Genomic DNA, 27,332 nt, shown 5'->3' on the forward strand with positions numbered 1-27,332 from the left:
TGTAAAAGATATTAATTACAGAAATTGTAGACACTATCTAACAAGCATCTCCATCTAACGAACATTAGAATTAATGCTCCGTCTGCTTACATAACTCATGTTAGCTGCAATATGACAATTGTTATATCTCACTATGTTGTCAGGCATTGCAAGTGTTCACCCACAGAATTACCATTTGTTGATGATCAGAGATACTGTCAAAATATATAAACACATGATATTCTTATGGTGTTCTCTAACAATAAAATGTATTAACAATGCTCATCTACTGGTCATCAATTGCATATGATCTTTCCATCTTCTCTAGTGACAAGGGGGCAGAGAAATTTAAAGGTGAGAACATGTCATCATAATTGGACTTGGGAGCAGGCTTAAACTCGTAAGGGCCAGCCTTGGTTCCCCAAACCTGAGCATAAGTGGGCAATGCATCAAAATAATATTCCTCTCTTTTTTCACAGGCATAGCAAGTCAAAACATAGGAAGCCTACCTGGCTCCCATCGTCGTCAAAACCCTTGTCCCAAATGTGTATTTCACCATTCTTATGAATGGACAGATCAGATGTACAATATGCTGCACCGCTCTGTCGAAAGATTAATCTTCAGATGGAATCAAGATAGCTAAGCATTGCATAAGAGGACAATCCCTAGGTGTGAATTGATATAAAAATAAAAAGGGCAATTTCAAATTATTCTTGGTCAGGAAGAAGATTAGGCATGTAGATTCAGAATGGAGAATAAGTAGCTTACCCAACTGTTGGGAAAACCTCCCGGTGGGGTTGATCCTTCATATAAGCAGCGTTTTCCACGTTCACATCGTGATAAGTGTATGGTGGTCAAATGCTCTGCGATATCCTGAACACGAAATACTTGAGTGCAAGGACAGTTGTATATGCCACAAGCTAGGATCACCGTAAGAAAAAACCCCGTCAAAAGAAAAAACAAGCTGGGATGTGTGACCACATTGTCAGAACATGAGCCTGACAAACTGTCATGTTTCTTCAGTTAACTGTATCGCTTCCGAAAACGCTTCGTGGAATCGGACGGCTAGCTTCGCTCAGGTTAAACCTCACTTGACGGCGGAGATCATTTAAGACAAGTTACTGTTTACTGTCATCTATGGTTAATTCTTAACCTATACAACAGCCGAGTTGTGGCTGAGCTGGGCATTGAGAATTATTCCCCTTTTATTCCGGCCATGTGGCCATGAACACATACTTCATATACGTTTCAATATAGATCTCATCCCTTGATTTGGCCAATTATCTTCCAATTTCTCCACAGAATTAGTTTAGAGTGTTCTAGCTACCCCTAGTTTGTAGGCAGACTATGTACCCCACTACCTATAGTAGAACTTGGCGTTATTATCTAAGATCTTGGACTAGATCTTGTGCTCTAGGAATTTTGGATTTAACTCTTGCTGCCATATCAGCCCTATCTCCGCCTCTAGAGCGATATCTAGCGCGGCACATCGAAATGGTTCCTTCAACACTTGTGTTGTACACATTGTAGCAGTAAGGTGTAGTTGCTCCTCCACAACCTTGTGCCGCTTCAGGTGGCTAGTTCTTGTTGTTCTCTTTGAGAATGGAGCTGCAGCAAGCAATGAAGCAATTGGAGAAGAGATGGATGCTGCCAACGAAGAAAATTCATCAAGGATGAAGAAGATGTTCGACAGGGAAGAAGAGGAGGTAATCTTGGAGCAAGACTATTGACTACCACAAAAATGTGCAGTTCAGTGTGCTTCAAGAAGGCCAATTTATGTTGAAGCTTTTGAAGGTGAAGAATATGATGATGCCCTTGAAGAACCTATTCTCTATGCATATCAGAGAGTACCCAACCCTATATATGCAAGGGATAAAGAAAAGGTGAAAGCTGAGATCCCAACTTTTAATGGAAATGTTGATATTGAAGGGTGCCTTGATTGGTTATATGAAGTGGAGACTTTCTTTGAGGTCGAGATTCCAGAAGATCGTAGAGTTTCTTTGGTCGCCTACAAGTTGAAAGGAGGAGCCAGTGCATGCTGGCATCGCCTTCAAGAAGAACACAGCCTGAGAGGAGAACGTCGTGTGAGAACTTGGCGGTGAATGAAGAGTCTTTCGAATGAGAGATTGCTGATTATGAGCAGATCATGTTTATTCAGTTTCAAAATTGCGCCCAAGCAAATAGGACTGTTTCAGATTACATGGAGGAGTTTTTAAGGCTACAAGTGAGGCGCAACCTTGCCGAAACTAAAGATCAACAAGTTGCACGGTATATCAATGGTCTCACTGATCCTATTCAAGATCGATTGATGATGCAGCAAATCTGATCCATTGTCAAGCACAAGCTCTAGCCTTAAAGGCCAAGAGGTTTGTGAGAAAGACAACTAAGGGCACATATCCTCCATATCCTCGTACCGAAGGCTCGTCTAGAAGTCACACTAATAGAGTGGAAGAAAAGACCGCTCCACCAAAGGCAAAACAACCCATCCCGGAGCAAACTAGACTATAAATGTGGTGAAGAGGGATACATATCCAGCGGTTGCCCACTAAGGAAATATGTTAACACAACTATCCATGATGGTGAAGACAATGAGGAATACAAATCTGAAGATATAGAGGGATAAGAGGTTTATCAAGAAGAAGGTGAAGGGGTGGTATGTGTGATTCAGCGTCTCCTATGTTCCACACCACAACCTGACGACACAAAACGGAAGGAAATATTTGAGAGCAAATGCACTATGAATGGCAAGGTATGCAGATTAGTAACTGATAGTTGCAGCTGCGAGAATCTTATCTCACAGAATTTGGTGAACCATTTAAAGCTTGAAACTCATGATCATCTAAATCGCTACATTATTGGGTGGATCAAGGAGTGAATATAAGGATCACCAAACAATCCAACCTGCCACTTTCTTTGGGCAAGCATTTTTTTTCGAGAAAACGCAGGGGACCCACGTTTCATTCCATTGAAAAGAGAGAGTGGTTGTGATGTGGTTGGCATGGGTGCCAGCCATGTTCTTCTTGGGAGACCTTGGCAATTTGATGTGGATACTTACTACACAAGTACACATAAAGGGAAGGGAAATTCATAGTGGCCTATTAGCAGAATTTCAACGGAGGTACGTGGCCTATTAGCAGAATTTCAGAGGTACGTGGCCTATTGTAAAAGGAGAAGAGCATCAGGTTGTCGAAATTCCAACGGAGGTATGTGGCCTATTAGCAGAATTTCAGAAAATACTTGGAGAGCCACAAGGCCTGCCACCAATGAGAGGATTTCAACATAGAATTGACTTAATTCCGGGAGCAAGTTTTCCTAATCTTCCACACTACCGAATGATCCCAAAAGAGCATGACATATTGAAGGAGAAAGTGGAGGAATTGCTGCAAAAAGGACACATTCAAGAAAGTATTAGCCCATGTGATGTACGAGCCCTACTCACGCCAAAGAAAGATGGATCTTGCTGCATGTGTGTGGTCAGTAAAGACATCAACAAGATCACTGTAAGGTACAGGTTCCCTATTCCCTGTCCGGATGATATGTTGAATCAGCTTAGTGGAGCAAGAGTGTTCACAAAGCTAGATTTTAGAAGCGGATATCATCAAATTCGCATCAGATCCGGAGATGAATGGAAAGGTTTTTTGAATGGCTAGTCATGGCATTCAAACTCTCAAATCCACCAAGTACATTCATGCATTTGATGAACCAAGTCCTTTGGCCCTTCTTATCCCACTTTGTTGTGGTTTATTTTGATGACATCTTGATCTATAGCAAGGATGAGGATAAACACTTAGATCACATTCGGAAGGTGCCAAGAGTACTAAAGGAAAATGAGCTCTACGTCAACTTGAAGAAATGTGTTTTCCTGCAAACACAACTTCTTTCCCTAGGATTTGACATAACATGTGACGGTAATCGTGTTGATAATTTTAAGGTTGAAGCAATCTGAGAATGACCAACTCCGAAGACCATTTATGAGGTAAGCAATTTTCATGGCCTTGCAACTTTCTATAGGCGATCTATGAAGAATTTCAGCACACTATCATGGCACCAATTACCGAGACCGAGAATGGATAACTCCAAAGACCATTTCTGAGGTAAGAAGTTTTCATGGCCTTATAACTTTCTATAGGCGATTTAAGAGGAATTTCAGCACTATCATGGCACCAATTACCAGGTGTTTGAAGAAAGGAAAGTTCCAATAGACGAAAGCGGCCGAAACTAGTTTCAATGAGATCAAGCAAAAACTCTCACAAGCTCGTGTCGTGGTGTTATCGCATTTTAACAAGACTTTTGAGTTGGAGTGTGATGCAAGTGGAGTACGCATTGGTGTTGTTCTCTCTCAAGAAGGAAGCCTATTGCTTTCTTCGGTGAGAAATTAAGCGAACCAAGGCAGAAGAGTACTTATCAGCAAGAATTGTATGTCATTTTCAGAGCTTTGAAAACTTGGGAAGTCTATTTGCCGCCTAAAGAGTTCATTGTTTACAGTGACCATCAATCCTTGAAACATTTCAGAAATCAAAAGCATGTTGAGCGCATGCTAGCAAGATGGGCAACATATTTGGAGAGGTTTAACTACCTCATCGTGCATAAATCTGGAACAACTAACCGAATGGTCGATGCGTTGAGTCGTCATGCATGCCTCTTGACTTTTTTTGAGGTTAAACATCCAGGCATGGATCAAATAAAGGAATTGTATGAGGATGGTGAAGACTTTGGCCATGTTTGGGTAAAGCACAGCACGGGCCAACCATTATGTGATGACTATTTGGTGCAAGATGGCTATCTCTTAAAAAATGATCGTTTGTGCATCCCAAGGAGTTCTCTATATGACAAACTAATTAGAGAGCTCCGTTCAAGTGTTCAAGTGATCTTAGTGGCCATGTTGGACGCGACAAGACTATCACTAACCTGAAGGCTTGTTACTTTTGGCCACAACACAAAAGAGATGCTCAAAAGTTTGTTCAACGGTGCCCCATATGTCAAAACTGCAAAGACCAAGTTCCAAGTAAAGAATATAGGGTTATACATGCTTTTGCCTGTTCCTGTTGCTCCGTGGGAGGATACCTCTATGGACTTCGTCTTGGGTTTGCCAACAACAAGACGAGGGAGTGATGTGGTGTCTGTTGTTCTGGACAGATTCTCTAAGATGGATCATCATGTGGCAAACCAATTCTTTTGAGAAGCTGTCGGACTTCATGGAGTTGCAAGATTCATCGTCTTAGACCATGATAGCAAGTTTCTTGCTGCATTTTGGCTCACTTTGTGGAAGCAATTCAACACTGAATTAAAAAATTCTAGCACTGCCCATTCACAAGCAGATGGACAAACGGAAGTGGTGAACAAGTTTTTGGGTAATCTGATCCTTTGCATTTGTGGAGACATGAAGGGACAATGGATTTAGCTTTTTGCCGAGTTCTCCTACAACAGCTCTAAGCATAGGTCCACAGGAAGGAGTCTTTTTTCTATTGTTTACACTAAAGTTCCAACAAATACGGTGGACGTGGTGAAGCTACCATCAAGGGAAAACTCAAAATCAGCATTGCCCTTTATTGGTAATTACACTGAGTTATTTTTAAGAAATTTGTGGTGTTTTGGATGCACAAAATCAGAAATATAAACAACTTGCTGACTGCAAAAGGAGGCCGAAAACATTCCAAGTTGATGATAAGGTGATGGTCTACCTCCGAAAAGAGAGGCTGCCTTTAGGTGTTAAAGGGAAGCTTAGGCAGCGAGGGTATGGGCCCTTCTCTATTATGAGGAAGATAAATAATAATGCCTGTGTGACAGATCTTCCAAGCGACATGGGTATATCCAACACTTTCATTGTTGCGGACTTGACTCCACCCAGAAGAAGGGCTCTGAAGATAACTCAAGGTCGAGTTACAAACAATCAATGGAGAATGATGAGGAACAATAGATGAGGAAAGGAAAAATGAAGTCAGATGTCAAATCTGTTTGGCTACTTCTATATACTTCTACTCTAGTGTCTAGTCTAGTATTTCTTTTCTTTTCTTAACCCTGGCTACTGTTTTCTAGAGTCTTCTAGCTACGAGTAGCTATGAGTACAATGATGAATCTTAAGTAATGTTTTCTAGGGTGTTCTAGCTATAAGTAGAAGTGAGATGTGAAGGCTTCCCAAAGCCCTATAAATAGAGGTCCTCACCTCTAGTTTGTAAGCATACTATGTACCCCCACTACCTATAGTAGAACTTGATGTTCTTATCTAAGATCTTGGAGTAGATCTTGTGCTCTAGGAAATTTGGATTGAACTCCTGCTGCCACATTAGCCTGTTTCCGCCTCTAGAACGATATCTAGCGCAGCACATAGAAGTAGTTCCATCAACACTCGCGTTGTATACTTTGTAAGTTGTTCCTCCACAACCTTGTGCTGCTTTAGTACACCACTTTGTCGGCAGCGCAGTTCGACAACGAGATCTGGTGTGGGAGATCCAGTTGCTGGACTAGTTCTGATGTGAAATTCTCTCTCCTGAAGGCCAGATCCAGATGGGGAGGAGCAAGGTGGGAAATGATGACGGGGAACTACAAGATCTCCTGGGCATGCGATCCGAGGTCTTTGAGAACCAGAAGGAAACACAGTCTGTCAGATCAGACATAACAACACTGCAAGCAGAGGTACGAGCTATAGGTGCTAAGCAAACCATAAGCTCGTGATGAAGTTGCTAGAATTTGGTTTCAGAATACAATACAAGAAAGGCGCCCTTAACAGAGTAGCTGGTGCCTTATCAAGGAAATGTTGTTCATTAATGGCAATTTCTCAAATCATTCCTGTGACGGTCACAGGAAGTGGCAGCAAGCTATACTTCAGATACAACCTTCAGACCAATATTGGAGAAACTGTTACTAAAGGACTCCAACCTTTCCTCCGAAATTCGCCAGTGATGCGAGTGCGACGACCATTGGACTGCCTTGGTCCTCCTCTTATATAGGGCCTGGGAGCACCACAATATCCTGTTACAAACCAAGCCACTATCGATCTTGGGTGACCTAGCCTGTGCAGCCCACGCGGGTCCGTTAGAGGATATGGCAGTGGGAGTAGGTCGTGTTGACGAGTCAAACCTCTCCAACCGTACACAGCTCGCCAGGTCCAACTTGCCAGCGGGAGACAGCCGAAGAGACAAGCTACATCCAGCATGTTGATAGTAAAAAAAAAAATGACCTGCGCTCATGATACGCGGCAGGCTATATCACCTCGGTTCGGAGCGAACCGACTTACTGTTCAGAATCATCATAACTATTAATGTGCTTGTGGCCTCGGGTCTCACGGAAAGCCCGAAGAGAAGTGACCAAGCATGTGCTTGATCTTTTGCCAACTTGTGGGCCCCTTAAACGATCGGCAGGCGAGGATCAGTTGCTCGGGAGGATCCCGACCAACTCTCAGATTCCCTGTGATTGTCAGTGTCTTCATGCTTGGGAGGCCCCGAGTATGGTTTTCTCTCTTTCTTTAAGTATTAGACATAAAGCTAGGCCCATCTCCAGTAGGCACGGGGAACCCCGTTTCCCATGTTGCTGACAAATTCGCAATCCAATGAAATAGTTTGTCTAAGCTCAACAACAAAGAACGCTAATATGACATAATGAAACTACAAACTAGGTTGATGAACACAAATTGGAAGAGAATCTAGCAGTCCCAATTCCCATCTTGGGAAACACTACAGATTCCCTGTGATTGCCAGTCTCTTCATGCTTGGGAGGCCCCGAGTATGGTTTTCTCTCTTTCTTTAAGTATTAGACATAAAGCTAGGCCCATCTCCAGTAGGCACGGGGGACCCCGTTTCCCATGTTGCTGACAAATTCGCAATCCAATGAAATAGTTTGTCTAAGCTCAACAACAAAGAACGCTAATATGACATAATGACTCTACAACTAGGTTGATGAACACAAATTGGAAGAGAGGGTAAAGTGGGTAAAGTAGTCTCAAGAGTGCCAATGAGTATTGCAGACTATGTTTTCAAGGCGTCGCCTAGGCGTCAGAGCGCTCGGGGACGTCAAGGCGTCGTCGTCGCCTTAGTTTTCTATCTAAGGCGTCCGCCTTGTGCTGTTGAGGCGTCCAAGGCGTCGCCTAGGCGGATAAGGCGCCGCTTTAGTTGATTTTGGACGCCCTGGACATGCATGGGCAGGTTGAGCGGGAACCAGCAGCTGGCGCGCGCCAGAAAGAGGAATTGGCGGGAGGGAAGAGAAATTGGGCGGGAGAGAGGGGGTAAACAGAGGCAGGAGAGAGAGGGGAACACACCCGTGACTCCAAATCAAGGGGAAAAGAGAGAGGAGCTCTCTCCTCTCACGCCGCCGGCCCAGATCCGCTCCTCCGCCGGCCTCCCCCTCTCCGGCCAAGCTCCTCCTCCGCAGGCCCTTCCCCTCTCCGGCCAAGATCCATCTCCGCCGGCCCTCCCCCTCTCCGGCCAATCTCCTCCGCCGACGGTGGCCCTCTCCCAAGGTACGGCTCCTCTCTGCCTCTCTTTTCCCCTCACCTGCCCATGTTTTCTGATGGTGCTGCTGCTGCTTGTGCCTCACTGCCTTGCCTCTAAACCCTCTGTTTAGTATATGCATGTGTAGATGTGCTGCTTGTGCCTCTGCCCTCTGCCCACTGCCCTCTATTATAGTAGTGTAAGCTGCAAGTTGTGATTAAAATAGTTGCTGATTGTCCTTGTTAGCTGATTAGAATAGTAGGTTAGTGGATCTTCTTTATACTAGCTTATTATTAGAATAGTAGCTGTTTGTCCTCTGCGGTTGTGCCCTCTATTATATTGTTAATTGTTTGCACTTTGCACTTTGCAGTCCCACAATGGCAGATGCAGGAGCTAATGGGGGTGGTGATGCTTATGATCCAATGGAAGATCCAGAACGCAGGCCACGGAGGTCAAATGATCCAGGCTGGAATTATGGGTATTGGTTGAAACCTGGCAACATCAATAATGTTGTGTGCAATCTTTGTGGCAAGATAACTAAAGGAGGGATCAAGAGACACAAAGAGCATCTTGCTGGCACTGGTGGGGATGCAACAGGTTGTCCAAAGGCTACCACACAGCTTAGGAGGGAGATGTTAGAGTATTTGGAAAAGAATAGGAGAAACATAGGACAGCCAGATGATGATGATGATGTAGTAGTGGAGGTAGATGCAGCAGGGACAGTTCAAAGCTCCACTAATGCAGCAGCAGTTCAAGGCTTCGCTACAAGACCAAGTTCAGGGACAGCAGCCAAGAAGAACAAGAAAGCCTTTGCGGTAAAAATGTCAGGCAAAAAGTTTCAATCTGTTGCAACCAAGTCAATTGTTTCCATGCTTAGGAAAAAACCTGAGGATGTTGTCGATGAAAGACGCTCCGGTTGCTCTCAAAGCACCATGGAGTCCAGCACAAAAACACCGGAAGAGAGGCACTATGTGAGTATGCAGTGGGCATTGTTTTTCTATGAGTGTGGCATTCCTTTCAATGTTGCAAGCTCTAGGCAATTCCAGATTGCAATAGAAGCCTCTTGTCAATATGGCTCGGGTTACAAGCCTCCTTCTCCTCATGAGCTGCGGGAGCCATTGCTTAGGGATGGTGTCAAGGAAACAAAAAAGTTGAGGGTGACGCACGAGGTAGCATGGAAGCAATATGGCTGCACACTAATGTCAGATGGCTGGTCCGATAAAAGGGGACGCCACTTGATCAACTTCCTTGTAAACAGCCCGGCGGGCACTTACTTCTTGGAGTCGGTTGATGCATCAAGTGAATGCCAAGATGCTCGGATGATAGCAGATTTGCTAGAGAAGAGAATCGAGGATGTCGGTAAAGAGTATGTTGTCCAAGTTGTCACCGACAATGGTGCGAACTACAAGGCAGCGGGCAAGATACTAATGGAAAGGATTCCTACACTATATTGGAGTCCATGTGCATGCCATTGCTTGGACCTAATGTTGGAAGATATAGGGAAGCTAAAGGCATTTAAGAAGCCTATTGCACGGGGTAGACGAGTCACCACTTTCATCTATAGGCATGGCAGAATTCTTAGTCTAATGAGGAAGGCAACGGGTGGGCTGGATCTTGTGAGACCCGCAGCCACTCGCTTTGCCACATCCATTCTTGCTCTTAAGAGTTTGGTCAAGCACAAGCAAGCATTGAGGAGTCTATTTACATGTCAAGCATGGGTCGGAAACAAATTGGCGAAAACTGCAGCCGGTTTGAATGTGCAAGACATTGTGCTTTCAGCAGATTGGTGGCATGCAATTGAGGACTGCCTTAGAGCCAGTGATTACGAGTCGAACGACTAGTCTAGACTAGTCGCTCGACTAGTCTACGAGTCGCAGAGTGGATGTCGACTCATTTTCTCGTGTAGACTACAAATACGAGTCGAGCCGTGGATGGACTAGTCGACGACTAGTCTGGACTAGTCGACGACTAGTCTGGACTAGTCAACATATATGAGTCGAGCGACTCAAAAAAGAGAGCTGCCTCAGCTGGGACGAGGCGCCGCCAGCACCCACTGCCCTGCCGCCGCCGCCGCCACCCACCGCACCACCCACCGCAGGGATGGCGGATGGCGCAGCCAGGTGCGGCGGCCGGCCGGAGCTCGTGCTCAGGCGGCGGCCATGGCCGTGACCCGTAGGGGCACGCGGCCTTGAGACGGGAGAGAAGGAAGAGAGAGAGAGGAGAGGAAAGGAGGAGGCATGGCGGTGGTCGGCGGGCTCGCCGGCGGCAGCGGCCGGGACCGGCGGAAGGCGGCAGGAGGCGCGGGTCGCGTGCGCGCGTGCTCTCGTGCGTGATGGCGCTGGCGGCGGCGATTGGAGAGGTCGGGAGCTAGGGTTCCAGTGGCTGGGGGCTAAGTAGGCTGGCCATTTGGGCCCAAATGGGCCAGCTGGGGGGTGATGCGTGGTGCTGGGCTAGTATTTAGACAGTGGCTGGTCCCATTCCATACCCACTTGGGCCCAGAACACTGCATAGCTCAATGATTTAGACGGTGGCTGGTTTTATTGCATACTGTACTGTTAGTATATACTACATACTACCACTAGGTATTAGTAGCTGAGTACTACAGTACCATGTCGACTAGTCTAGCACTAGTCTAGACTAGTCTCGATTAGTCTATGAGTCTCTACCTCGGAACGACTCGTCGACTTGTCGACTCGTAAACCTTGCTTAGAGCTTCAGGTCCACTACTTCGAGTGCTTAGGGTAGCGGATGGTGATGAGATTCCTGCCATGCCAGAAATGACAGCATTAATGAGGTTTGCAAAGGAGAAGATCAATCAAGGTTTTCCCCACCAAAACAAGCAAGCTTTGCTCAAGAAGATCATTGACATTGTTGACAAACGTTGGGAGAATCAAATGGATCATCCATTATATGGGGCTGCTTTGTTTTTGAACCCTGGAAAATACTTCTCTATTGTTGAGAGTGGTGATGATGCCCTAATTGGTGAGCTAAGAAGTTGTTTTAATGATGTCCTTGCACGAACAGTACTTGATGTCAATACTCGCAACAAGATTGATGCACAAGCCGTTGACTATGAGGACAAGAGAGGACCCTTTGCTAATCAGATGGCAATCGATAACATGGTCGGAAAAAACCCTCGTAAGTGAACTAAAGTTAATTTCAGCAACAAGCAAGTTAATTTCAGCATGTTATTTTCTGTACAAAGTACAAACTCCTAATGCATGTGTGTGTTTATTTTACCATTTTAGTTGATTGGTGGCGTTCATATGCTGGTCGGGCAGTTGAGCTACAAAGGTTTGCAAAGCGTACTGTTAGTCTTTGTGCTTCATCATCCGGTTGTGAGAGGAATTGGAGCGCATTTGAACATGTGAGTAACTTCTTTGTCTTTATTTCATCAAGAGAAAGTTAGTTTCAGGCTTTCAGCACGTAATCTCAGCAACTTATTTATTCACTCTATTTGCTATTTGTAGATCCATACCAAGAAAAGGAACCGGTTACAACACCGACTCTTGAATGACAATGTCTTTGTTTCATACAACCGGAAGAACTTGGATAGGTTTCAAAAGAGGCGTGAGAAGATGGGTGGCAATAACTATGACCCTCTAGTCATTGAGGATTTTGATTGGGGCAATGAGTGGGTTGACCCAACAATATCTCCACCCCAAGGTGCTCGAGGGTGTCCCGATGACATTTCATGGGAGCTTGTTGATGAGGCTGTTGGTGCAAGTTCGTCGCTGCAAGGTCGCAACTTTCCTAGAGCTAGCACCATGGCAAGGGGGGCCTCAAATGTTAATGTCCAGTACCAAAGGCAGCGCAAAAGGGCTGCTCCGTCACCAACATTTCTTCATGAAGATGACGAAGAGGATGACCAAGAACAACAATCAAGTATCCCCAATGGAGAGGATGATGATTCAGACTTTCTTCAAGATGATGTTGATGTGACCGATGATGATGAAGATCCAACTAGTGCTGACCAAGATGGCGAAGACAACACAAATGCTATCATGGATGAGTTCGATGATGGCTATTGAGAATTGAGTGTGGCCAGCCTTGCTTATGATCATGTGTTTGCCTGTTTGGAACCTAATTTATGTTGTGAACTTCTGAACCTAATTTATTGTGTTGTGGACCTAGTTTATGTAATATGTAATGCACTCATGTTTGTCATCTTGTTTTGCACTTTTTCTGTCATTTACTCTCTGTTTTTTACCAATGGTGATCTATTAATTAAGTCTAGTTTTAACCATATACTATGATATATGTTCATCTTTATGCAGATTTCTATTGTGGAAGGCAGAAATGGGAAACAAGACGGGAGGAATGGATGCTATGTGGGCTCAACAACCAGGAAATTCAAGGTATGAATCAGTTACATGTCCACTCATGGCTGCCATATTAGTACCCCTAGCGCCTAATAATAAGTGTCTAAGGCGTCGCCTCGCCTCACGCTTTGAGCGCCTAGGCGTTGAGGCGCCCCCCCAGCGCCTTAAAGCGCCTGGACGCCTTGAAAACATAGATTACAGATTATAAAATATTTTAACTTACAAACACCAAGCTAGTTCATCCATTATATCACTACATTAGAACCCACCATGACATGGATTCATGAGCAAGATGAATTAAAATTCCACATCAGAAATTAAAGTAAAGGGGATGTCCCATAAGTGGGTGTCCTGGAAAGTATGGTTTCATCGGAAACAAGACATACCGCAATTACTTCTTCTGGCTGCGGCCTCTGATCTTTTGGTCGGTCACAGAAATTCTTGTACTCTTCAACATCTCTAATTGCATAAGAACTCAACTGTCCAATGAGGATAATTCAAAATGTTATCTCAACAAAGCATGGTTGAATTAAAGGTACTTCAAATGCCATTGTACTGCTTTTATTGAAACCAAACATTCAAATTTGTTGGGCAAATGTCATCCAAGATTCAAATTACAGTTATTAAATGGCCAAAAGCATGTCTTGTTGGCTCGTATCAAATCAGAGTACTACTATGTTTTAAATTATTTTACCACCATTTAATAAAAAAAGAAAAACGGGTTGGCTAATTTGGTAGGGCGAAGTTGTGCGCAGCCGGTGATTACCAGAACGATTGATTATATTACGATCACCAATGAGCAGGGTTAGGAGTTTTGCGGCAGCCAGTAACTAGATTACCAGAATCATTAATTATATTACGAGCAGCAGCGAGGCAAGGAGTTGGGCAGAAGGCAGACTAATTATATTACAAGCAGAAGCAGGGCAAGGAGTCGGGCAGCAGGTAGCAACTAGATTACCAAAATGATTAATTATATTACGAGCAGCAACTGGGCGAGGAGTTGTACAGGGCTGTAACTAGATTACCAGGACACTTAGTTATCTTAAGGTGACGCAGGATTAGTCGAGCGGCTCGCGCAGCGGGCAGAGCCCACGATTAGACAGCATTGATAGACACGATTTTACCATGTGTATGTTACATCCTACAACCAGGTGTAGTTACACCCACGTCTCATATATTACCATGTAGTAGTATATATATACTACTTTATCATTTTTACTATGTTCATATACTATATCTAAAATAAGATGCTCCAAAGTGAGCTACATGGAAAATTGCAAGCGAGCCCATTGTTTTTACTATATTTGTGAAATACATAAACAATTGCATTGTTGTACGTAAAACTTGTATACTGCATAAATCAAGGGCTTCGACGATATTTTTTCATGAAACTTGTATTTAGGCAACTCCGCCTATGTTGTCTCAACATAGCCGGTCCCAAGCCCGGGTAAAGGAGGAGGGTTGTGATAGGCTTGGCGAGCCAACGTAAAAACTCAGCCACTCTTATGGAGATGAAACCCAAAAGATTTTGTTCGAACAAGTGATGTCGACACCGATGACTTCCCGATTAAGATAGGACTGCATCAGAGGTCAGCTTTGAGCCCTTATCTTTTTGCATTGGTGATGGATGAGGTCACAAGGGGTATACAAGGAGATATCCCATGGTGTATGCTCTTTGCGGATGATGTGGTGCTAGTTGACGATAGTCGGACGGGGGTAAATAGGAAGTTAGAGTTATGGAGACAAACCTTGGAGTCGAAAGGGTTTAGGCTTAGTAGAACTAAAACCGAGTACATGATGTGCGGTTTCAGTACTACTAGCTGTGAGGAGGAGGAGGTTAGCCTTGATGGCCAGGTGGTACCTCGGAAGGACACCTTTCGGTATTTGGGGTCAATGTTGCAGGAGGATGGGGGTATTGATGAAGATGTGAACCATCGAATCAAAGCCGGATGGATGAAGTGGCGCCAAGCTTCTGGCATTCTCTGTGACAAGAGAGTGCCACAAAAGCTAAAAGGCAAGTTCTACAGGACGGCGGTTCGACCCGCAATGTTGTATGGCGCGGAGTGTTGGCCGACTAAAAGGCGACATGTTCAACAGTTAGGTGTGGCGGAGATGCGTATGTTGAGATGGATGTGTGGCCACACGAAGAAGGATCGAGTCCGGAATGATGATATACGAGATAGAGTTGGGGTAGCACCAATTGAGGAGAAGCTTGTCCAACATCGTTTGAGATGGTTTGGGCATATTCAGCGCAGGCCTCCAGAAGCTCCAGTGCATAGCGGACGGCTAAAGCGTGCGGAGAATGTCAAGAGAGGGCGGGGTCGACCGATTTTGACATGGGAGGAGTCCGTTAAGAGAGACCTGAAGGATTGGAGTATCGACAAAGAGCTAGCTATGGACAGGGGTGCGTGGAAGCTTGCTATCCATGTGCCAGAGCCATGAGTTGGTTGCGAGATCTTATGGGTTTCACCTCTAGCCTACCCCAACTTGCTTGGGACTAAAGGCTTTGTTGTTGTTGTTGTTGTTGTAAACTTGTATTTAGGCAACCTATATACATAAAAGAGTGATCCCCACTAATTTATTTACCTCAACATGCAAGCATGCCACCTCACCATACAATTATGAATGGAATGAGGCTCACCTCAACATGCAATCATGCATAGAGAAAGACTCACCACAACATTCAACCATGCATGAAAAAACATTTTCCATTCAATTATTCTACTTATGTTCAATATATATTTTGCAACTCTACATAATCAGATATAATAAGTCATATGTTAGCAACCCAAATTTTCATAAATCGATTCCTGCAGCAACAAGCGAGGTATCCTCTAGTGTTAGAATAATTAATAAGGCATATTGAGAATGATAAAGAGGTAATATAATATGTTTGTTCAAGAGGTGTATTTGAATGTGGGAGTACATACTCACACGAGTATAGGAAATTAGTCCTCAATTTTTTTCCTACAACCGGTGGTAGTGCACTCGCGTGAGTTTTGTATGTTGTATGTAGAAGGTATTTTCAAAATATACAAAAAAAACTATGGACTCACATGCAATTTTTTCATATAGCTCGATTAGGAAAATCTTAGATATAATATATGAAGATACTTAAAATGATAAAGTAGTATATATACTACCACATGATAATATGAGACGTGGATGTAACTACCACCGGTTGTAGGATGTATTTTTCCTATGTGTGTGTGTGTAGACTCTAATAACCAATGATCGTTCTGATACGTTCCTCCCAACCCACGTGCACCTTCCCCATTTCTTGTTACTAATATATGCATGCATGCAAAAAAGACAACTGATGATGTCATCCTATATTCTCTCCAATTCTAAAATTCAAAATGTTTTATAGTTCAAACTGTCGGTCCGATTCAAAATCTGCTTTCACTATTAAATCAATCATGGCGAGATCTTCAAGGGTGTGTTTGGTTTGTGCCCCAACTAGCCCAGCCAAAAAAATTGGCATGACCAAAATTTCGATAAGTTATCATTGTTTGGATTGTAGCCAATGTACTTGCCCAAATTTTGGTAAATCACTAAGACTTCATTTGGTTTGTCAGTAGCTGAGTTGCCAAATGTTTTATACAAGTAACTTGGGTTGATTAGTGCTTGATCTGATTGTGATTTGGAGCAGGCTGCCAATTATTTGGCTAGCGTTTTCCACGCCCTCGCTGCGCCCACAAATTGGCGAGAATAACACACGGGCATCGCAGGCCGGCTGGGCGAGCCAATTTTTTGGTGCTAGTCCAAACGGTGGCCAAATCCCGTGGGCGAGCCGGGTTTTTTGGTAAGGCTGGTATGGTCCGACGACTTTTTTTTCGAGTACAAAGGTACCACGCTTGGGCTACATAAGTTATCACGGTTGCGGTGCGTAAGTTATCATGTTGTTTACACTGAAACTACCAGGGCTATAAAAAATGGCTCCCCCAACCTTTTCCCTACATATGCATGCACTCGAGAACAAAAGCTGATGTCAGCCTAGATTCACTCCTTTTTCAAAAATTCAAATGTTTTGTAGCTCAAATCATCAATCCGATACAAAATTCGTTTTCACCATTAAAACTGTCGCGACAAGACCTTCGAAACAAGATCCCATATTGGTATGTTTCAACCACTTTTTTGGGGGCCAAGAATTACCATGCGAGGGCTACGTAAATTGCCTATGGTACATTAAGTTGCCACACCTTTTATACAGAAGTTACCCGAGGGATGTTTCAACAAAAAAAATTCCTGGGTCAAAATTACCATGGTGTTTCTACATAAGTTATCAGCTTTGTGGTATTACCATGCTATTTACTCAAAAGTTTATGGGAGTATGTTTTCAACAACTTTTTCCCAAGTGTCAAAATGACCATGGTGTTTGTACGTAAGTTATCAGCTCTCAGCTCTGCGGCGCATAAAAACCCATCATATTTACACGGAAGTTACCAGGGTATGTTTCAACAACTTTTTTTCTTGGGTCAAAATTACCGCGGTGTTTTGTACGTAGTTATCAGATCTGCGGTGCGTAAAAAAACCTGCTATTTACACACAAGTTACCTGATGCAGAGCATCCTACGGTCATCCCCATGGACCTTCCTCCGTCTCCCCAAGTGCCAAGTGGACCAATGACACGAGCACGTGCAAGAGCTATCAGGACCGAGGTGACATCTCTCCTTAACGAGCTTCCATACGAACCGTGCGAGACATGGCTACTGCCCCAATCGGAAATCCTATGTGTGCCTAGGTATGAGGAAGCGCCTGAGCGGGCAAAGTAGGTTGACCCGTCCCGAGGGGGAGGGAACAAACGCAGGGACTCCATCTCGCATTCGATCTCCCTCCTTTCCCTGAAAGAGTCGAGGTCTCTCTAACGGCCCATAACGTTAGCTCATAGCCGCTGACCGTGGAGTACTTGCCGATCCATCAGCGAGGACTGTATCTCCATCTCGGAGACGCTCGGAATGAAGACCAAGTCCCCAAGTACACGGGCGATGAAGCACGACGAAGGAGAACACTGAAATCCTACGACGACCGGACATTCGGCCCTGGCCTGGATTTCCGGCGCCCCTAGTCTAGCAACAGCAGCATCAATGCAACGTTGAAGAATCTCCGGGAGCCGGACATCCGGCCCGACCAGCCCGGACATCCGGCCCGAGGCCACCGAGAGCAACAGAAGTTTGGCCAACTCATCCGGCCCCAGCCCCGGACATCCGGCCCCCAGCCCGGACGTTCGGCACCTGCGAGTGCCTAACCGGGCCAGAGGCCCATGTATCCCCTCTTCCCCCCTCTCATCTCGTGGAACACTATATATAGACCCTCTCCTCCTCCTAGCTAGGGTTAGCAAAGGTTTAGCTCATTTGAGATTGAGTTTTGCTCATCCACTTACCTCTCCCATGGAGATCAAGGCCTCCATGCGAGAAGATCCCCCAAGTGGATTCAAGACCCCTTCTTAGGGAAGATCCTGTTGGATTCAAGACCTCTCTCCTTCAAGGATTGGGATGAACTAGTACTCCTTTTACCCTCTTGTGTTGGATTTGGACCCTTGTATCCCCATATATGTATGTGGATTTAGCATATGTGTGATTGGATCTTTGTCTGTTGAGTGTTCTTCTTGTGTTCCTCTCTTGATTTGCTCCCTTTCCCCCCTCCAAGTGAAAAGATCATGAACTAGGGTTTCACCCTACATCATTACCGTGGTTTCACCAACTTTTTTCATGGGTCGAAGTTACCACTGTATTTGTACTTAAGTTATCAGGTCTACGGTTCGTATATTACCATGCTATTTACACATATGTTTTTAAACAACATTTGTAAGTTATGAGGTCACCGTGCTATTTGCACAGAAGTTACCACGGTGTTCTAGCTGGTTGTAGGGTCTAATCTTTGATGTTTAAGTCAACTCACACCTCTAGCGTATTTTGGTAGTATTTTTCTAGGTAAAAAATATACAAAGAAATGACACCAGAAGAACACTGCAATCAGATCTACAATATGTAGCCTACCTCAACATGAAGGTATAAAAATTATCTAACATGTATATAATCACAACAAAGAGCCTTCCTAGGTGATTGATGGGTGGACTTCTAATAGTACTTGAGCCACCAGGTCTCAGGTTCGACACTCTACTTCGCACCTTTTTTATCGAGATTAAAAAAGAAGGCAACCCAAGCGAAAGAGGCAGCCCAAGCGGGGATCGCGGGAGGTGCGGCGATCGCTCAAAAAACAGGAGCTGCTGGGTCAGGACGTGCTCCGTCATTCGATTCGAATCCAGCGGTATTCAAAGCATTCGTATTGTAGCTAAAATTCAATGGTTCGCTGGTTAACTTCTTTGTGTGTGTGTGTGTAATGCTAAAGTAAATGTGCATGTAGAATAACTTATTCTACGTAGACCCTTAGTAAAAAGTGTGTAAGATATAGTAACATAGCATGCAAAATATAGTAACTTTTGGAAGAATGTAGTAAATGGCGGACTTGGATAGTAAAAAATTGTTTTGGAATTACTACATTTTGTACACTGTGTTACTAGATTTTGTATGAAGTGCTACTAGGGGTGTAGAATAAGCATTTTGCGCTCATGCTTAAGATAATGCTACCGTAGTATGATTATTATGTCTTTGCCATCAGGCCTCCCGCTTTTGTCTAATCTGGCTTTGAGATCCATGTAGCATCTTTTAGGCTTGTCATCAATTAATCTTTCATTTATCTAATGGACCTTGCTAACTTCTGAACGATCGAAATATTGCAACAGATCCGAACGATGCATTCTTTCTTCTTTAGTTACTAATCATGCTAGCTAATCCTGCACTAGACACTAAACATTCAGATTACTTCCTTTTATTTGCTAATCTTGTACTATTTTATTGGAAAAAATACCGTGAAGCACGGGAGATTGGATCATTTGCCACACTTTATTTGGGGAGTTGATGATTTGCCCTGCTTTAGTTCGAGTTAGATCATTTGCCCCATTTTTCTTTAATCTTTTGATCATTTGCCCTAATTTCTGTTTTAATGAATTCTTGATTTGTTTATTTCAGAAAATTGATGCGGAATGACCTTTATGCCCCTCTACCTGGTCGAACTATGACCACTGTTCGTCATGTTTTCTCTTCTCCTCGTACGCTGGGAGCAGACGAGGGGGCCGGGGGCCAAGCTGCAACCAGGGGCGCTGTTCCCGACACAGCGACTCGCCGTGTACTCTCCGGCAAAGGCGCAAAGGGCAAACACTACATGCAAAGCTGACTCCACCGATGCTTTTCATAGGCAGGGCAAGTCATGTAGAAGCTGGCTTTGAAGCAGCTAGGCAGGTGGATGGATTTTCTTGGAGGCTACTCACGTAACTCACGTACGTATGCAACCCGCCGGCGGAGGAACGGACAGGACACTCACGCGAAAACACAGAACACCGATCCAGTTATCTTATTTGTCTGATTTGATACTTCGTATTTGGTTACAAGGGGATACATAGGATGTACGTAGTAGCTAGCTTCATGTCCAAGCCGGACATGGACGCGTGGTTAATTCCAACAGAGTTGCTGCTGGAGTGTACGGGAGCAGCGGCGGCGCTGACCACGAGCTGGAGCTGGAGACGGGCGCAGCGTAATCTTGAGCTGGAGCAAGAGGCAGATCAGTGATGGCCTGAACGACGATTCCGGTGACCAAGGTAACTACAGCGACTCCGGCGAGCAGGGCATAGCACGGCAACTTCAACTCCAACTAACACAGGAACACAAGGACGGGATACAAGTTGTGAATGGATCGATTGATCTGCTGGGGTCGTACCAAGTAGAGAAGATTACGCAGAGAAATTGCAAAACTGTCATAGGGGCATAAAGGCCATTCCACATCCATTTTCTGACTTAAACTAATTAAGAATTCATTAAAACAGAAACTGGGGCAAATGACCAAAAGATTGAAGAAAAATGGGGCAAATGATCTAACTCTAACCAAAGCAGGGCAAATCATCAACTCCCTAAATAAAGTGTGGCAAATAACCCAATCTCACCCAATCTCTTCAAAAGATGCATGCATGCACATAAGACAGAAATGTGATGTCTGTAAAGATTTCATTAGAAGTTAAAATTCAAAATATTTTGTAGCTCAAACCGTTGCTTCGATTGGAAAACCGTTTTCACATAAAAGATTCGTCACGACAAGACCTTCGAAACTAGATCCCATATTGATATGTTCCGACAACTTTTTTTTGGGTCAAAAGTTACCACGCCCAAGCTAAGTAAGTTATCACATTTGTGGTACATAAATTACCATCTTATTTTAAATAGATATTATCGGGCATAAAAATGGTCAACCAACCTTCTCTCCACATGCAAATGAACTAGAGGACAGAATAGCTGATGTCATCCTAGATTCCCCCCTATTTTAGAACTTTAAAATGTTTTGCAGCTCAAACCGCCAGTCCGTTTGAAAAAATATTTTCACATAAAAGTTTTGTCGTGACGAGACCTTCGAAACTAGATCCATGTTGATATGTTCCGCCGACTTTTTTTGGGTCAAAACTTACCAGGACCAGGCTAAGTAAGTTATCACGTCTGTGATAACTAAGTTACCATCTTGTTTATATAGAAATTACCAGGGCATAAGATTGGTCCTCCAACTTTCTCCCCGCGTGCAAATGAATTAGAGGACAAAATAGCTGATGTTATCCTAGATTTCCCCTATTTCAAAACTTTAAAATATTTTGTAGTTCAAACCGCTGGTCCCATCGAAAAACCATTTTCACAAAAAAAAATCATCACGACGAGAGCTTTGAAACTAGATCTCATGTTGATATGTTCCGACGACTTCTTTCATATCAAAAGTTACAGCTTCTGGGCTAAGGAAGTTATCACGCATGTGCTACATCCGTTGCCATGTTGTTTACACAGATATTACCGGGGCATAAAACCGGTTTCTCTAACCTTCTTATCAGCTCAGGTTAAAGTTACCACAGTATTTGTGCGTGAGTTATCATGTATACAATGTGTATAGTACCAAACTATTTACACATACGTTATGGGGGGTATGTTTTTAAACAACCCCTTCACCAAAGTTATCAGGATCGAGGCACATAAGTTATCAGGTCTGCGATGTGTGAGTCACCATGCTATTCACACAAAAGTTATCAAGGGGATATTTCATCAACCCCTTCCCACTCTGTGATGTGTGAGTTACCATGCTATTCACATAAAAGTTACCAGGGGGATATTATCAACCACCCACCCCCCCACCCCCCGCGCGCTAAAGTTACCAGGACTGGGGGACTGGGGTACATAAGTTATCAGGTCCGCGATGTGTGAGTTACCGTGCTATTAACATTAAAGTTACCGTGGGTATATTTTATCACCCCCCTCGCCGAAGTTATCAGGACCGAGGCACATAAGTTATCAGGTCTGTGATGTGTGAGTTATCATGGTATTCACACAAAAGTTACATTTCATCAACCCTTCCCACCCATGCCAAAGTTATCAGGACCGAGGTACATGATTCATCTAGTCTGTAATGTGTGAGTTATCATGCTATTCACATAAAAGTTATCAGGGGATATTTTATCAACCACCCCTACGCCCACTTCCCACACTAAAGTTACTAGGACCGAGGCATATAAGTTATCAGGTCTGCGATGCGTAAGTTATCATGCTATTTGTACAAAAGTTATCGGGGTGTATTTCATCAACCCACCTACCCCCCCCCCCCACCACCACCACCACCACCCCGCGTGCGCCTCCTTTGAGGTAGTGGAGGAGGCAGCCCCGCACCTTCTTGATCGCAGGCGGCAACTCCTTGGCGGTGAAGCGATGGCGAGGATGGCGCGTCCATGTGTCCGTACCAGCTGCGTGGCGAGGACGCCGGCTCCTTGACCCGGCGTCCCAATCTGGACGCCAAGGTGGTGCGGGGGCGAGGCCGGCTCCTCCTTCACGCGGCGTCCAATCTGGACGCCGCGGTTGTGCCGGGGCGAGGCCGCCTCCTCCTTCACGGGACGGAGCGGGACGCCGGCTCGTGCTTCACAGGATGGAGTCACCGCAAAATTTACACCGAATTTAACAGGATATATTTTTCCACAAAAAAATTCTGTCACAAAAGTTATCTCAGCCTTTTGCGTAAGCCATCGAGTTGGTGATGCGCATATTACCATTGTATTTACACAAATGTAACTGGGTGTATGTTACAACAACTTTTTTTACATGTTAAAAAGTTAGCATGGTGTTTGTGCGTAAGTTATCATCTCTCTTTAGCGTAAATTATGATGCTATTTACGCATAAGTTACCGATGAAAATCTTACGTGAGCCAGAAAAATGCATTGGGTGTTCGTCAAATCAAAATAAAAGTCACCTAACACATGATTTGACAAAAACAAGAGATAGGTTATTGGGCCATGCAACAAACCAGCTGACTTGAGTTCAAAAATACAAAAGGCTCGGAATTACGATCCACGATTTGTTTGTATGGAGAAGCACGTTGACCATTAAGCTTGCCTAATTAAAATAGCGGAAGGTCATTTCATTAGTCAACTACGAAGGAAAGGACAGTTGGTTAGTTGGGCTGAAGCATTGGCCTCTTCACTAGACGGCCAGGGATCGAGTCCCAACCAACGCAATTATTATTTTTCTGATGCAAAAACGGTTGGAGGCCACAAACCGGTACGAGGGTTTCATCCCACGAAAACAAAAACGGTTCAGCGACACGGAAGGGAAAGAAAATCGGAGGGACCTGGAGTCGAGGGAACTCGATCGAACATAGTCGTTCGGATCTATCCCTAAATTCCTATCAGTCGGAAAATAGCTTTATCGTTATCTAATTGCATTTAGACTAGTTCATTCTATGTTTTTAAGGCGACGCCTTACCACCTTAGGGAGGGGGGGGGGCACCTAGGCGACGCCTAGGCGGGCGCTTTGGACGCCTAGGCGCCCAAAGCGGTCGATTTTACAAAGCGGAGGGGGAGCGCTTCGACGCCTAGGCATCGCCTAGGCGTCGCCTTAGGGACGCTTTAAAAACCTAGAGTTCATTACCACCTGACACCTTTGTACTGCACACTACACTTAATGTTGACTCGTCATGAGTAGTAACAAAATTAGATGTTGATAGTATGTATACACGCATCCATTTTAGGGGATCTTTTTTGAGTTCATGGGGCATTTTTTAGGGAATCTTCATCTTACTCACCAACCAGCATCTTTAGTATTATAGAAAGTTAGGAAGCTATAGCATTTTCATACATATGGGATTGAATTAGAAGGTTTACTATTCATGATCTGACATTTTGATACCCCTGGTCTGACACATGCTCTGCTGGCAATCGTATTAGTGCGATCAATAGCATGCATCATTAACTGAATCCCGATATACGGAAGACTATAGGATAGTGTGCACACAGATCACAAGGCATGCATAGCAACCGGGATAGCACGGGGTGGTCTAGCCACCAGGGGGTAGCATTAGCATAGCAACCGGGAGGCAAAAAATCCGCCTTAATACATCCTATTATCAGGTGTAGTTACACCCAACCCATGTCTCATATGCTACCATGTGATAGTATACATACTACTTTATCATTTTTATTATGTTCATAAACTATATCTAAGATACTCCAAAGTGAGTTATATGAAAAAAAATGCAAGCGGGCCATAGGTTTTATTATATTTGTAAAATACGTACATATTTGTACATAAAAAGGAGTATGCTCACTATATGGTACATACTGCCCAAAAAGTAGTATATATACTACCTCAACATTCTTATATACTACATACTACGCTTATATATACTCCGGTATGATAGATACTACCTAGAACATACGGAACAAAAGTGGGAGTAACTACACCTGGTCGTAGGAAACATTTGTCCTATATATTATATATACAGACACACATAATAAAAGTCTAAGACGTGTTTATTAACGGTAAATAAGTATGCAGCTTACCTCAACGTCACATTTCATCTCCTTTGGACATGGCTTTACCATGTAGAATCTCTGCAAGCACCAGCAACTTACAATTGTTACATATATGCAAGAACAACAGACTAAAGAACTGAAGTCGAACTTCATTGTTAAATCATCCGAATAACACGCTACAAATGGGTATATGAAGTTCTACTGTCTGACACTAACACCCATGTTTCTGTTTTCAAAATGTATTATTCAGTTTGCGTTGCATCATATTATGTCAAATGAATTAAACATATCAGTTATAAAAGTATTCAGGTGGCAGAGTATGCAAAATCTTCTGCACTGCCTACAAACTGACAAGCAACATCTACAACGCGAAACAAAATAGACAGGTATACCAAGAGCAAAGTACGCACAAAAACCTTATGTTGCCATAAAGATGTGTATTAGCAGAAACATGAAATGGACAAATATTTTATGGGTGTGCTTTGGATGCTCATCAAAAGAGTGGAACATGAAAAATATTTCCCTTGATCAGATATCACAGAATACAAAAGAAGAGGATAATAATGAACTGACATGATATGGTACATAGAATATGTTTATACACGTATGGTTGCAGATGATAGCCTAAGCTTATTTAACATATATTTGATATGAGGAATTTAAGTTGGTACAGGAACACTTCAAGAATTGATGGCCAGGTACAACATATATTTGCATATGAAGTACAATCTTTGATTTGAAAGAGTGAGACTGTTTAGGTTTTCTTTAGATGGGACTTTTTTTAGACCGTGGCCAAAGAAGATCTTTAGATGCGCAGTTTAGAAGTTACCATACTTGTCGGAAAGGTTTTTCTGGAGCTCTCCAAAATGCCTGCAAAAGGAAGTATGACACTGAAGTTCCTGGAAGAGACTCGCAAAAAAAATCCTGGAAGAGGCTACAAATTTGAAGGATTTATAAGACCAATGGGCATACTTGCTCAAAGTAGAGCACTCCAGAACCATCCACCATCTCAGTTGCAGGGCAAGTGAGCATTCTAGAAGAATGGAAGGCCAAGTTATACACAAGATGTTTAGGTGACAGAAGGTAGATTAGCATAGTAAGTATTTAAACTTATGCCAAAGGAAGTAAGTGCAGAATAGTTACATTAATTCAACCATGTGACATCTAATGGGATACTAATTTATTTTTATTTGCAAAACTTATTTTGGTATCACGTTTAGAAAACTATATTTTCATCCAAGGCATCTGGTAGAACTTTGAGTAAACAAAGTACCATAAGAGAAGAAGTACCCTGATATCCTCTTATGGTTTAACAGTGGTTATTTGGACCACACATAGATTGAGAATCACTTTTGAGAAAACTGTTTTTCAAGACTTCTAGGAGACCAGCCTTTAACTTGCTACTCTATTAAGATGACTCAATAAATATGTTGTTTGCATCGAGTACAACAGAACTATTTTCTCTGGGGTTTTGCTAACGTTGTGGTTCGTTAAGATCAGAACAGAACATATTTTATCATTAGTATTGCAGCCTAGGGGTGTTATTCGACTCTTGCTCTCGGCCAAGAAAGACACGATGCTATGACAATGCTCTACAGCTGCCACTTCAAGTTATGTTAGAAATTTATCGTCGTAATGTAATTTTACACAACATTTATGTGGAGTTGTGGACAGCAGCCAGAACCCGGCAACATTTCTGGATTCCCCAATCAGTTTGGCACTACCCAAGAAAAAATAAAACTAAGGCAACCACCACCATAAGGTGATGAATCAAAAATCTACAACAATGCTCAAAACACATGTATTCATAAATCAACGTGAATTGTACCAATACAATAGGAATGAATAACCGGTTATGCATATCCCCATTATTAGGAAAGCACAAGTTTAGCAAATTCATAACAAAGTAGCAACGAGTAACAACCCAGGAACACCTCAAGCCGCTTCCACAACTACCCAAAAGAAAGTCGCACTCCTGGGAAGTCCTCGTGAAAGGGTTTCATATCTAAGGGTTGTGATAGGCTTGGCGAGCCAACGTAAAAACTAGCCAGTCTTTTGGGTATGAAACCCATTTGGGCGAGAGTAGTACTAGGATAGGTGACCTCCTGGGAAGTCCTCGTGAAAGGGTTTCATATCTAGCCTACCCCAACTTGTTTGGAATAAAAAGCTTCATAAGTAAGTAAGTAAACGAACATCCCAACAACTAATGTGCAAACGGAATGCTTATGGGAAGCGTAATTTTCACCTAAGGTTGAAATAGTTTCCAGGATCCTGCCTCGCCTGCTCCCTCGAGAACTGCACATGGAACCAATCATGGCAATATAAATCAAGAAATCTATCAAGGCACATTATTGTTATTTTCCTTAGCTCAAAAGTACAAAAATTTAGCCACTCTAAACGGAGGCTACAATTCTAGCGGGGGGCTCACCTTTTCACCAGAGAGGGCGTCGGCGACGGCGCGGGCGTGGTCCCACCGGGTGGTGGAGCGGCGCAGCCGCCGGATCAGAATAACGCCGCCGAAGACGACGAGCGCCTTCAGCACCGCACCCCGGACTATCCCGCCGACTCCTCCACCGGTTCCTCCGGGGTTGTCCTCGCCGGAGCCCATGGGGTGTTCCACGGCGAACTCGCGAGGACCGACACGCGGTACAGAGGCGAAAGAGGATCAATCAAGAAAGAAAGAGAAAGGGAAAGTATTTCTGTGGACGGCGATACTGCGTTCA

At 43.8% G+C, this 27,332-nt stretch overlaps 1 protein-coding gene across 2 annotated transcripts; it reads right to left on the minus strand.

Moving 5' to 3' along the window:
• On the minus strand, positions 1-27,332 carry LOC123086054 (chromophore lyase CRL, chloroplastic). Of its 2 annotated transcripts, XM_044507744.1 has the most exons (9): positions 27,038-27,332; positions 26,855-26,904; positions 25,582-25,642; positions 25,444-25,479; positions 24,637-24,687; positions 13,111-13,203; positions 748-852; positions 489-581; positions 1-406 (listed from the first exon to the last, which is right to left on the minus strand). In XM_044507744.1, the coding sequence occupies exons 1-9, from the start codon at positions 27,215-27,217 to the stop codon at positions 266-268; spliced, it is 810 nt and encodes a 269-aa protein (XP_044363679.1). In that variant the 5' UTR covers positions 27,218-27,332; the 3' UTR covers positions 1-265. The 2 variants fall into 2 exon arrangements, with proteins under 2 accessions (XP_044363679.1, XP_044363680.1); XM_044507745.1 differs by lacking the exon at positions 13,111-13,203.

Source organism: Triticum aestivum, chromosome 4A (assembly GCF_018294505.1).
Source record: "Triticum aestivum cultivar Chinese Spring chromosome 4A, IWGSC CS RefSeq v2.1, whole genome shotgun sequence".
NCBI classification, from domain to species: domain Eukaryota; kingdom Viridiplantae; phylum Streptophyta; class Magnoliopsida; order Poales; family Poaceae; genus Triticum; species Triticum aestivum.